Here is a 13,063-nt window from a genome sequence, read left to right on the forward strand (position 1 = left end):
TTGTTTCAAGGACATGAAAGTATATCTGTATGCAGGTCCTTGGCTTGTCTACAGCCTTCTTAAAAGCCTATATAGTTCATCCTGAGTTGTCCACACGGATGGGCTGACAAGGGTGGGTGTTTGCACATCTCATTTCTGCAGAGCGTGAAGAAGCTCCAGCACACCCAAGTAATGTCTCACCAAAAGGAAAAATTACTCAGTTGTAATGACCCGAGCCGATGTAAAATGAGGAAAAGTCTCTGCATAATGAGAACCTGATTGAGCATGAAATGCACTTCACAAAAGCTCTCTGATGCAATTTTACGTGAGTTGAGGTCTTTTTCTTTTCAGGTTGGCATTAATAGTGCAGAATAGCGCAGATCAACCCAGAAAGCAGTCCAGATCTGTAACCGTGTTGCAAGTAGTGGGACAACTAAGAAGGGATCAAAGTCTTGCTGTATGAGAGGTGAGCAGTTTTGTTCCTGCCTTATCCCCTTTTCTGTTGTGTCCAATGTAGCACCATAAACTTTAACCAGAGAAAAAGGACATCTTGGGCAAGAAACACTTAAATGAAGGCCTGCTTTGAGATGGCAGTGTCAGTCTTTACTCAGCTTTAGTTTTTAAAAAATTACAAAGAAGACTTCCTGACGCATGTAAATACCAAAAGTAGCAAAATGGAGTTAGCATGGTTTTGAAAAACAGTTTTGCTTGAAATTAGTGAAAGTGGGGCATCCTCTTTGTAGCACTTCATAATTTTTCTAGGTACCTAGCTTAAAACTTGCAATATTTGCAGATATTCAAAAGATGAGTTGACATGGTGCTTGGGAATATGGTTTAGTGTTGGTGGTGTTTTGTTTTGGTTTTTTTTAAGGTTGGACTAGATGATCTTAAAGGTCCCTTCCAACCTAGGCGATTCTGTGATTCTGTGAAAACTCGGCAGCATATTCCCAAGTCACTTTCAAAAATGAAATTCAGGCGCTTTTGAAAATTTTGTATGCCTTATGAAGCCTTATGCATGCCTTATTTAGGCATAAAGAAGCTTTGGAGAGCAAATGAGGCTGTGTGTGTTTAAAACTCAAAGAGATATAACTGGTAAGGGCCTGCATTGCTTTTACTAGTCATATAAAAATAGGCCCTGTTTGATTCTTGGCTTAACTGTGATGTGAGCAAACAACTCGTAAGAGATGGCTCTTTACTTTTAGAGTTATCTATGGTTCAAGAAGACAAGGCAGGAGGTAAGGGGAGGCAGAAGCAAAGCATGATCAGGTGACTTAATGCAGCACATCTAGCACATCTCTGAATCCCTACCATTCCGGTATTTTTCAGATATTATCTGCCTCAGAGAAGCGTGACAAATCTCAATTAACTCTTCGAAAGATTTGCGATGATCTGCCAGCAAAAGGATCTATGCTATGTATGCGCATAGCCTGTATGCATTTATACAAACATAGCTTGCCTGTTTATTTGTAATATTATTGTTTTACTGGCAGTGCCGCTAAATGGAAGCTTTATTGGTACTTTCAGTAATATCTCTCTTTCAAAGCAGAAAATTGTGAAGCTCTTCAAGAATTATCCTACATGCCAATTGACTCACTTTTTGAGATGAATCATTAGGTATCTAAGTGTCTCGTAGTGAGCAGCAGGGAGTAACATCAACACTTCATGTATTGCTTCTAGTCGTTCATCAGGATTGGAGATTTCTGTAAAAACACCGAACAGGATTGATGTTAATAGGGCTTTCTACTTGTAAACACCAATAATTCAGGAAGCTAAGTTATTATTATAGTGTCATTTACAAGCCATTGACTGTGCTCAGAGGAATAAATATTAAACTCGGAAACATGGAGCTTATCAGCAACTTCTGCATCCTCAAAAAAAAAAAAAAAAAAAGGCTTTACAAAGAAATCAGCAACAAAGATCACTCGATAGTCCCCTCTATGGTCTGTAGCTCTATCTACAGGCCTGTGTAAGCACAGTATCCGAGCTTCGTTAAGTGCTTCATAATACTCTGCCTAGAACTGACTTCTTGAAATCTTACATAAGATTACTTCCATTAGCCTTCAACACCAGAGGAGAGTGTGGCTATATGCTTTAGAGACTGTGCTTGAATATGTAAGTTTAGCTAGAGATTGAAATGATATGGAATTGCATAAACGAAGATTTCTGAACATCTTTAAATATGTAGGTATCAGTGATCGGAGAGCATCAGTGCTCATTTGGCAATCTCTCTCTGAAAATCCGAGCAGGATTTACATGCATTTTACATGAAGAGTATGGATTCCTAAGATCTGAACTGAGTCAGAGTTATATTTGCTGCATGACTTTCCGTACAAATGGCACCAGGAGCTTGACATTTCAGAAGATTAAGAACCTTTATGTCCTGCTTTTAAGAGATTGGTGTATTGATGTGATAGGAATTGCTTCCTCTGGGCATGTTCTTTATAGGACAAGTGACGAGCAAGAATAATTTCTCTGCCAAGGAGGAAGAGGAGAGTGCAGAAGAGCAATATCTGTGGCTGCATGGGGAGTGCCAGGTGGGGTAAGGCAGAGGGGAAAGGAAGGCAGCACAGGCATATAGGCAGACCACTCTTCCTGCTGCTTACCCATATCCTGGTGCCGTTTCAAAATTACTAAGGGTACTTTTTAAAGAAGAAAGCAAGCTATTTCTTAGGCAACTCAGTTCTTTGACATTTTTTGCTAATAATCTGATTTTGATACAATCCATCTGGTGAGTTTTCATTAGGGACTGTCATTACGTGGAAGGCTGTGCCCCAGAGAGCAGAATTTGAGGCAAATCTCAGCTTTCTCTGTCAACGTTATGGCAATGAATGCTGCTGTCCTCCTCCCTCTCTGGCAGTGTGCACCCACGACCTGCTGGCTCTGGGCAGGGGGCACTGCACATGCCTCCCATTTGGACATGGGTTAGATACTGTAGGACATGATGAGCAGAGGATGCGCCCGAACTGTGGGGCAGGTGTGGTTTGTGGTTTGCTCTGATCTCTCACCGACTGAAGGAGTGGAACCGCTTGTCAGCGGTGCAGATTTGTTGCCAAAGAAAGCCGTGATATAGGAGATGGGGACAATGGTGGGGAAATGGGAAGCATCCTCAAGGCTCACACTGTCTGCTCATCCCTGACCTGTTGCAGATCACCCAGTCTTGCATGTGTCTGCCGCTGTGACACCAGGATGCTGTACCTGCATGATGTCCCACCTGCAATACCATTCAGGCAAAAGTTTCATGTGAAAGGACATGGCAGAGAAGTAATGAACAGAACAACACCCTTGCTTCCAATTTGCTGTCTGTCTTTTCTGTGTCTTTAACGTGGACAGCTTTATGGATGGGAAATGTAATTAAAGATTGGTACAAATTGCTATGCGATACTTACTCGCTGCCTCTATGAACTTGGAATAGGTGTCATAGGTGATCACGGGAATCGGTAAGTCTCTGAAGTACAGCTTCAGTGCTCCAGCAATGATGTTTATGTCTGGATAAATACTGGCAGAAATATCAGCCTTGTCACCATCTGGAAGAGGAGGAAGAAATCTTTTTGAAACCAGGCTAATTCTGACTGAAGCAAGGCGAGGCTTCTAATTCAGATTTATTGTGCCCAACCAGACAAGAAAAAACATCCTGAAAGCATTTGGAAGGCTTAAATGAGAACATATTGCTACCAACTTACAGCATATGAATGAAGAATAGTAGTTTCTTTATCTTTTAGTAAACAACTTATTTGCTTATATCTTTTGGAGAGGCTAGTGATTACATCAACAATATTTGCAGTGTACCATCTCACACATGATTTTTTAATATTGGATGGATCATGTTAATAATATATTTATTGAATTTGGCCCACTTAAACACTGAAAATAAGCTACTAATGATTTGTTCTGATGTTGTATTTTGTATCCGCAGATCAATACACAAGAGTATGAACCATTCTTTTAATTTTCACTTGGGGAAACAGAGGCACAGAGAAATAATATAAATTTCCAATGACCCTCAGGAGACCAGGAGGGAAAGATCAGGGGAAACATCCAAATTCTGTAAGTCCTGCACCAATCTATCTATACTGATTAGCTAGTAAATTTTCTGGATGTCCTCTAATGTCTTCATATTTGACTTATTTATTTATAGCAAAGATTTGAATTTAAATAGACATGCTACGGCATTTAGCTATACAATTTATTCTGAAATGTGGATCGCAATTTGTTAAATGAATATGGATACTTATAATGGATGAACAGCTAAATAGATGAATTATGCAACTGAAATGACATACATTTTATTTGCCACATATTATAACACAGTTAGTCAGAACTCCATTATGGAGCACTTTTAATCAGTTGAGCTTAACATTTACAAGTGTTGCTGGTAAGCCCTTGACCAACGCATGCCTTGCAATGAATGACATTGCAAGAACTAGCAGTGAGGCTGGATCACTATTATTTTTTCAAGTTCAAATGACTACATCTGTTCTGTAATACCTAGTACCCTTATACCCACATTTTCTTCCAGACCGAGAAATTCTGCTGTCCTCCCCTTGTGGGGCCTATCCTTGGTGATCTTCCAGTAGAAAGACCAGGTAGAACACTGGTCAAGTAGGAGCTGAGGCTGTCTGGATTTAATCCCCAGCCTCACCTCTGGCTTCTTTGAGATCAATTATACCCCCGTAGTCCTTATTCCCCACCTTTCAAGTGAGGATAATAGCACTTTCTTCTCAGGAGGTGGTGAAGATCAGGACCATACGGTGATAGGGGTGATGTGAGGTTATGTTTGCTTGAACAACGGAGAGGAGTTTGCTTTTATCTGCCAGGAGGTGCAAGCACAAGCTTGGGCTATTGCCACCAAGGCACTGACATGCTGTAAAGCCATCGCCTTGCTTGTCTCGCAGTAACTAGTGCTTGTAGACATGCCCTGATACAGACAGATGAGTGGGTGTGTGTTTAAGATGGTGATAAAGGCTTTCACAGCAGAGTAAAAGAGTTTATATTGATTGTAAACATTTTATACAAACCTATGGCATTAATCTTGAAGGGATATGTCCTGCCCAATGTATGCACACAATTCTCATTAAGAGTAATAGCACTACATGTTCTCATCAAGAGGAGATTATATGCTTAAGTGTTTAAAACAAGTAGCCTTTCTTGGTGCAGCTGAGCGGTCTGAATACATCCATCACCATTTAATTTAATACAGCATCAATAAGCCCTAGGAGGATGTTTACACTGCCCCAATCTTTTGTTTAATCCACACGTTCCAGGCACGGCAGCATTAGTCTTGTAAAGCTTTGTGTGGAGAGCTCTATTTAATTGATGGACACTGAGCACTCAAAATGCTCCACTGAAAACAGATACCTCCAAGGAGCCAGCAGCTGCATCAGAACAGATATGGCAAGGCAGAACGTTGCATCTATTATCCAGGTCACCAGTACACTAAATGGAAGTGTTATTTATTTAGTACTTTTACAAAGCAGCCCAGCAAGCTTCCTTAAAGGGGCAATTCAGCTAGAGTTACTTCAAACTACAATGTACTTCAAGCATACCTCTTATTTACATACTTGCGTACTGTAGGAAAAGTGCATTAATTCCCAAGTCAAAGATTTTTCTCTTCTCTTCAGAGACAAATGTAAATCCATTGGAAACGCAGTGAAGATTATTTTAAAGTGAATGTGACAATACATCTGTTATAATATATGTATCTGAAGTGGGTACGTACAGGAAGGTGAATTTTTATTTTCCTTTGGTAGATTTTGGATTGTCTTTTTCTTTTTTTCCCCCCTTTCAGATTCAGCAATTGAAGGTCCTTGACAGGCTGCACTCATTTTTTATCCTCACCAAAATCCTGGGTTTGTGTTTTTATTTAAACACACTTAAAATTCAAGGAAGAAAAGTTAATTCCTTGCCGGTAAAGTCATGACATATTTCACAGAGGATCCTCTGCCATAGCATACTGTATGAACTACATCTGTTATATATGGTACCTTCTGCATTACCACAATCATTTTTTTAACTCTTCAATACAGTAACTTTCCTCAGATTGTAATTAGTATTTTCAGTATCTCTGCAGTGGACACATGTTAATACAATCTTTTTTTTTTTTAATTTATTTTGGATTACAAGCATATAGTTCATTTCAGCTTTATAAACCTAATCCTACACAAACTCTGTCATTTCTTTTTCCTTGTTACTTTGACTCTCAACGTATTTGGTTGCATTATGTTGAAGGTTGAATATTTGAAGACAAAGAAAGTCTTTATTCTGTCCTTAAAGGTTCCAGCTGACTTTGGATGCCATAGAAATATATATCAATAGTTTATTAAAGAATGAAATGGAATAAGTATTATGTTCTTAAAGCCTTAGCTATGCCTTCTGAATATGGAATTACATTTCTACTAAGGTTCCTTTTTCCTTAGCGCTTTGTTTTTATTGCACAACCTTTGCCATGCTAATGTGCTTCTGTGGTTTTTCCTGGATTTGGCATTTGACAGGTTTTCAGCTACACTGGCAAAAGAGTGTGAATATGAGTTAGGATGCCTCTAAGTCCTCATGTAATATTTAACAGCATAATATTTTTAGCAAGTGTATTGTACCAGCCAGTCATACAAACAAATGGGGGGACAGAATGCACTGGTGACAATGGCAGCTCTGTGCTTAAAGCGCACAATGGGGGTTTTCTGGATGCCACAACGCCACAGCTCAACAATGCTGACAGAGAGCAACTGTCATTCTACAGCACCAACATTCACCAGATTAAATAAATCCACATTATTCCCCTCCTTCTAATTACAAAAATCACTAAAATGGAACATTGTCAGTGCCTCGGAGAGCCTAATGCTAATTTACAGTAGGGGTATTTACACTGCTTTGGCTTTGGAAGGGAGCCTTAATTTAAATCAGATGAGATTCTCCCTGTTTTAAAACCAACTATCACAGTCTCATTTGGCCCAAATAATATTATGTGGGATGCCATTCTCTTCCCAAGCTGTTAACTTTCAAACCTGCCTTTGCTTTTCTGTTCTCACTACAATTCTTTGGAAGCAACAAGTGAGTGTCCCTTTGGCAAGGCAGAATAAGTCAGAGGGAGGGCTGGCTTCTCGTCATTGTGTCCCTTCAGCTGCACATGGAATCAGCAGGAGAGGCACCCCATGGCCGAGTCAGCCCCTGTGCCTCACCCCTGTATCATCCTGCTTTCTGGCTCCTGTGGCTTGATGAAGAGCTGGTGAAACCAGAAAGCTTTATGGCTTTATTTGAAGGATGCGTCCTGTGCATTAAATGGGAAGGGTCCTTGCTTGTTGATTTTCACACCCGTTTATTAAAAGCTGTATTCCCAGAGATGGAAAAGTGTACTGGCATTCTAGCCAGGTGCCTGGGGACTGACTCGGAAATGATGGGCAGGGAGGGACCTCTGTAATTCCAGAGTGCATTGCTCTGCTATTACGGGCACCATGCCATATGACCCTTCTCGTAAACCCCTCCACTTCCATTTTAAATCTAGGTAAGGTTTTTGTCCCTGCTCTTAGTAGAAGGTTGTTTCAGAGCCTTACTTTCAGATGGTTTAGAAATAGCCTTTAAATTGTCAAACTGAATTTATTCCTGGGCAGTGTACACCTAGTATTGTGCCAGGACTGTCCATGAAAAGAGTTCTCTGGTTCATAGCCCTGCTCTCAGCTTCTCCTTTGACAGGTAACTATTCCAAGCTCTTTTAAAAGACATTTACCTTTTGCTATGCAGTGTGCTCCAGAGATGTCCAAGATAGTGACGTTGCCACAGATATGGCTGTTTCTGCTGCAACACCTATCTATTAACCGTAACCGCTCGGGAATTTTCCATTTTATATTTCAGAACCAAATTTTCCTTTATTTCCTTTTTACTTTTGCAAAAAAAAATATGTTAATTTCCTGTAGTGAATGTGGAAACAACACTTTTTTAAAACTCCCACAAACTTCACTTTCTGGGCAGAAAATGAAATTTGAACAAAAACCTTCCAGGCATTGCTGGAGGCGAGACCTGCCACCTGGCTCTCAGCTCCCTTCTCTGCCAGCTCTGTCACCTGCAACAGAGATCAGGGATATTCCACATCCTTGGGATAGTTCTCTCCCTGCTGCTCTGGCTTCTAGAGCTAAGCAGGGGTAACTGGGCAGCAGAAAAGCAGTGTTTCCACCTGCGGGGATGGGATGCAAGAGAGGGTGGGGTCCCTGTCTCTCTAAACTTGGATCTGACAGGGAAGCAAGCCCTGAGCTGTCAGGTTGGAAGCATCTTGCCAATTCAACCTTCTGCCAGCTGACAACCACCTTCTAGCTGTGCAGCCCACAAGGCAGAAAAAAAAAATAAATTATTTTGGTTTTCTTTAAATCCCCTCTTGGAAAAAAAACCCAACTCCTTCTGCTTTTCCATCGCAGTTCAGGGAGAAAACATTTTCAAATCTGGAAAGTGAAGTTCTCGGCTTCTGTTCTCAACAGTACTCTAGTCATGCAGTTCTCATATCAAGATATTGTTCACTGTTCCACCAGTTTTAGCATTATCCGTGACAACACTCTCCTTTCTTATCCCTTTTCCCTCATGAGGCTGGTTAAAAGAAAATGAAGACACAGCTTTTTATCAGTTTATGCTCAGTGGTTTTCCTCGCAGCCTGTATATGCAAACTCAGTCCTTGCTTTCTCTGCTTCTATGTTTATCCATGCTTTTTTTCCTTTGGAAATCCAATACTGCTAGTGACTTTACTTTTCCTGTTCCTAGGTGCTGCCTTCTTTGCCAGTAAATCACACTTTCTTCCTTGCTGTGGGTCTACTTCAAGTGTGTATTGCCACTAGCTTATGCTATGAGTATCGGCAATAATAAAAGATATGTTGTCTGTAAAACTGAACTGGCTCCAACAGTTCAAAGCATTTGCAAAGGGAACTATAGCTGCAGCAGTTTTCAAGTCATGCTCAGACATAAATTTCCATCTGCTTTCTTCAAGCTCTTCCCTCTTCAACCTGTGCTTCTCCTTCTGGGTTTCATTCAGGTTGGTACACTACAGACAGTGCAAAAGGGTTTGCCAGGCCAGATCTATCTGCAGGGAGCAGAGTGGGACCTACGGGGACTGTGACCCTCTCAGTAGCACTGCTTCATGTAGCACATCTGCAACATGGATCTTCCTATGATAGCAGTCATATCACTGCACATCTCTTTCACCCAAATCATGGCTGACCTACGTGTGTATACGCGTATGTTCACAACTGCAGCTTCCAACACATTTTAAAACATGGTTGGTTTTTTTTTGAAGGTTATTTCAGTATAGCATGAAAACAGTCACTTCAGCAATTCCTAGTTAGACTTTCTTTGCCAGTGATGTCTGTGTGACAAACTATCTCCAAGGTATTCAGGCACAGTAAGTGTAAGACATCAGTGTACTAACCGTAGACCTTGCTGGCCCTGCCCAGCCTCCCCTGGTGCCCCCACACCTCCTGGCCATGGGTCCCCAGGGCCCCAGTCCCCGCCTAAGTGACTTTGTAGCTGTCTCCAGCTGGGTCATGGCCATGCCTGTGCCTGGCCGTGCACCCTTCTGGTTGGTACCCTGACCCACAAGCTTGACCTGGACCTGCCTCATCCCCACGGGCTTGCAATCACTGGCTGTGTCTGATCCTATTCCATAACGTGGCAGAGGTAATACCTGAAGAAATTAAGCAGGAAGGAAAACACTATTTATGGGAAAGGAGAAGAATATTTATGTAACTTCTTAAATGTACTTAAAAGTGTGTTTTGCCTTGATGAAGGCCCTACTCTGAACCCACTTACTAGATGCTTAAAATTAGTCCTGTGTGCAAGGACTGTCTGCACAACCAGAACCCAGGTAATCAGCTAAATCAATTCAGAAGGGCTACTAGGATGGTAACTGGGCAGTGTTTTAATTATTAGTTTTTCAGTATGCTGTACAACCAGTCTCCCCAATGGTCCTCTCATCTGTTGTGCAGATGCAATCACATGCACAGTGGTACAGTGCTTTCTACAAGGCTACATGCAGAGTGACTTCCCAGTTGGAATTCCTGGTTCTTAAACTCATAAACAGATTATCGTATTGTAAAGCACTGAGTCTACTAAAAATAGGACTAAGAACTTTCCCCTGGTACTGTCTAGTCTTGTACTTGACCTAGGAGCTTAGGCTGTGCTGCTAGGTTGAGCAATCATCCAGTCCCCCAAGCACTTACCCTTCCGCCTACCATTACCTACTGTTTAATTATTCCTTCCAACTATGAAACAAGATTTCTTCTTATGAAAAACACTACAGATTAATTTAAGAACTTGGAAAAGACAGGTTGCTTTCTGTACTTCTGCTTATATGCCAGTTTCATTACCATGGTACCTACATAAATCCAAAACCAACAGAAAAGTCCAAGAACTGAAAGCTTAGATTAAAATTGTACAAGATTAAAAAATGCTATACCTCGATCAAAGGCCATTTTCACATCTTCAATGTGCTCAGTGAAGCCTGAGACTCTATAGAGGCCCTCAGACTTTAAACCTGAAACAAAAAGTTCTTGGTTAACTTTGCTTCAGTAACCAACAGATATTCAGTCTTACAAACAATAAAGCAACAGATCTAGTAAGTGTATCAAAATATTAATTGTAATGTGAAACCCTGGAACATTTAAGGAAGGATCAAGATAATTTTAAATTGTTTTTAAAAGGATTAAAGAATTTTAGAATTTATACTTTCTGATTTTGTTAGGTACACAGTTGATTATGTTAGAGGAAAATACTGCAATTTGCTAATGGGGGGGGGCATGTGATGTTACCATGATTTATTCATTTTATGTAGGAGATTTTCCTGGATTTGGCTATAATTAATAAAGCTTTAGAGGTCTCCTTTCCTTTTACTAGTTGCTTAATGATAAATAGCAGTGCAAGTAAGGGACCACCTTTCCCTGTGAGCACATTTGTTCCCAGTTTTGCTGTCCACTTTTATTTATACACCACTGATAGAAGTGATGGATACTGTTCTTCTCCACATCAGTACATCCCTTCTGCAGTTCTTTCACCGCCTGCTCACTTGTACCACTCTCCCCCTACTGCTCACTTGTACCACTCTCCCCCTACTGCTCCACACCAGCATTAAATGCAGGGTAGCCCAGCAGAGCAGGCACAGCTAGCCAAGCGGAGTTACACACATGTTATTTATTTTAATCCCAGAGCTCCTTATTGTGACTATGCACAGTGCTAACCTACTTATAAGATCCAATACATTTTGTTTTCTTAAGAACAAAATCAGTATCTTACATAGTACAACAGCAATTAAAGAAAGAAACGTAAAGACGTTGAAAAAAACAGAGAGCAGGCAACAGATTTTATCTTAATCAATAAATGTACAAGTAAGTGATTAGATCTCAAATGCAGCGTGGCTTCCTGCTATACCGTCAGAGTAAAGCTCTTCTGTCTATGTCCAAACTATTCTTTCTATTTGTCCCTGCAATGATGATATAATCCTGGTAGAGCTTTACAGAGCAGTGTAGGGGATTTATTTGTAAATCTTTGATTCATTTCAGTAGATGACGCGTGGCTTTGAAATCCCTACGGCTAGTATCAGTGTGTTGCCATGCAGATTACTGTGACGCCATGAATTCAACATTATGAGATTCCTGTGCTGAGGTTATGACTAACAGGGAAATTTGGCTTATTGGGCAGGACAACATACACATTTGCTATCCAAAGCAAAAGTACATGATCATTACTGTGTTGTGTTGGAGGGGATATGGTATTTCTCCAATCTGGCACACTTCTGCGTAGCAAAAACCTGCCACAAGCTGGAGCTTTGGCTGTGACATGGCACCTGAGCCACAGCATCCATCAGTCAGTACCAGAGAATCATGGTGAAACCCTGGCCAGCTTGTGACATACCACAAAACGTCACAGCCTGTGACCTCACCTGTCTGAGTCGCTTCCAGTCACTCGTGTTCTTTTGTCCATAATGTCTGGAAAGGTTATTAATAATGGGTTTGATTTAAACCAATTACTCCGAAACTGTAAGTGTCTCTAGGTATGTTGAAAGAAAATAATGAAAAAAGACACATAAACGTGAACTTAAAGTTCACTTAAAAGTTCACCCCTTTCAGAAGTGTAACGTAATACATGTTCTGACATGTTTTCAGAAAGCATTCCAGGAAATTGCATTATGAAATGTCATGATTTCATTTTCCTAGCTAATGCACAGCAATGTATTGCCTACACTAAAGAAAACACCTTCTCTCATCCTGTCTTCAGTGTGTGTGAGTGTACTACCCTGTCCTAGCTTAGCATGTAATTCAAGTCATCTTCGTTTAATTGTGGCTGCCGCTTTCCTAAGCACACAAACCTCTTGCTTCGATCTCTCGAATGCAGGAATCCACAACCATCGGCCTCTGGGTATTGTGGGCTTTCACCAGCGTGGTGAGATCGCAGCAGTAGACTCGCTTTATCCTCTTGAGGTCTGGTTGGCAGTCGTTGGGCACGTATTTGGAGCACTGCTTGTGTACATTCAACCCACAGTCTGTAAACAAAGTTAGCCAGGTTAATTAATGCTAACGCTGATGGGTCTTGGCTAACAATTTATTTCCTTGGGCCACATGAAGCCAGGGGCATAACCTACTCATCAGTCAGCAAAGCTAGAATAAATAAGATGGAGACGAGAAGGACAAGCATGGAAATCTCCTGTAAAAAACTTATGCTAGGCAAAGTGAACTCCAGCATAGTTGTTAAAAAAGCTATTAAAGCTCTGGATGTCCTTCACACACCTCTGAACTGGAGGTAACTGCTGGTGCAGTTGGGGTCAGTTCACCGCCGGACACATAGTGGTTGCATTTGAAAGCGTGGGACTTCTGGGTATTTTAGTTCAGCCTTTTATAAAATTAGCACAGTAATGTCTGTCTTCTGCTGGCCAGCTTGTGGCTTAGCGCTGCTAAAGGGACCTGAGATTCACCTGAGCACTCAAACCATGACAGCGCTTTGAGCTAGTGAGCCTCCCTTCCTTTTCCCCACTCCTGCATTTTGGCTTGCTCTGCCACATCAGCAGCCTCCCCATCCCTGTCTCATCACTTCACTGGCGACAGAAGAGAGCCCTGTGTTTAGTCTG

The 13,063-nt window shown here is 41.2% G+C and overlaps 1 protein-coding gene across 7 annotated transcripts in view; it reads right to left on the minus strand.

The window, feature by feature from the left end:
• CHN2 (chimerin 2) overlaps positions 1-13,063 on the minus strand; it is a 167,712-nt gene that overhangs the window by 4,028 nt on the left and 150,621 nt on the right. For 2 of the 7 annotated variants that reach the window (XM_074151192.1, XM_074151193.1), the window contains 4 exons: positions 12,308-12,481; positions 10,403-10,480; positions 3,366-3,503; positions 1,574-1,679 (listed from right to left, as the gene is read on the minus strand). In XM_074151192.1, coding sequence (XP_074007293.1) covers positions 1,574-1,679; positions 3,366-3,503; positions 10,403-10,480; positions 12,308-12,481 — 496 coding nt within the window. The remainder of the gene's footprint in view (positions 1-1,573; positions 1,680-3,365; positions 3,504-10,402; positions 10,481-12,307; positions 12,482-13,063) is intronic. The other 5 variants (XM_074151197.1, XM_074151194.1, XM_074151195.1 and 2 more) reach the window with 4 other exon arrangements.

The sequence above is a fragment of the Numenius arquata genome, chromosome 7 (genome assembly GCF_964106895.1).
Source record: "Numenius arquata chromosome 7, bNumArq3.hap1.1, whole genome shotgun sequence".
Taxonomy (NCBI): domain Eukaryota; kingdom Metazoa; phylum Chordata; class Aves; order Charadriiformes; family Scolopacidae; genus Numenius; species Numenius arquata.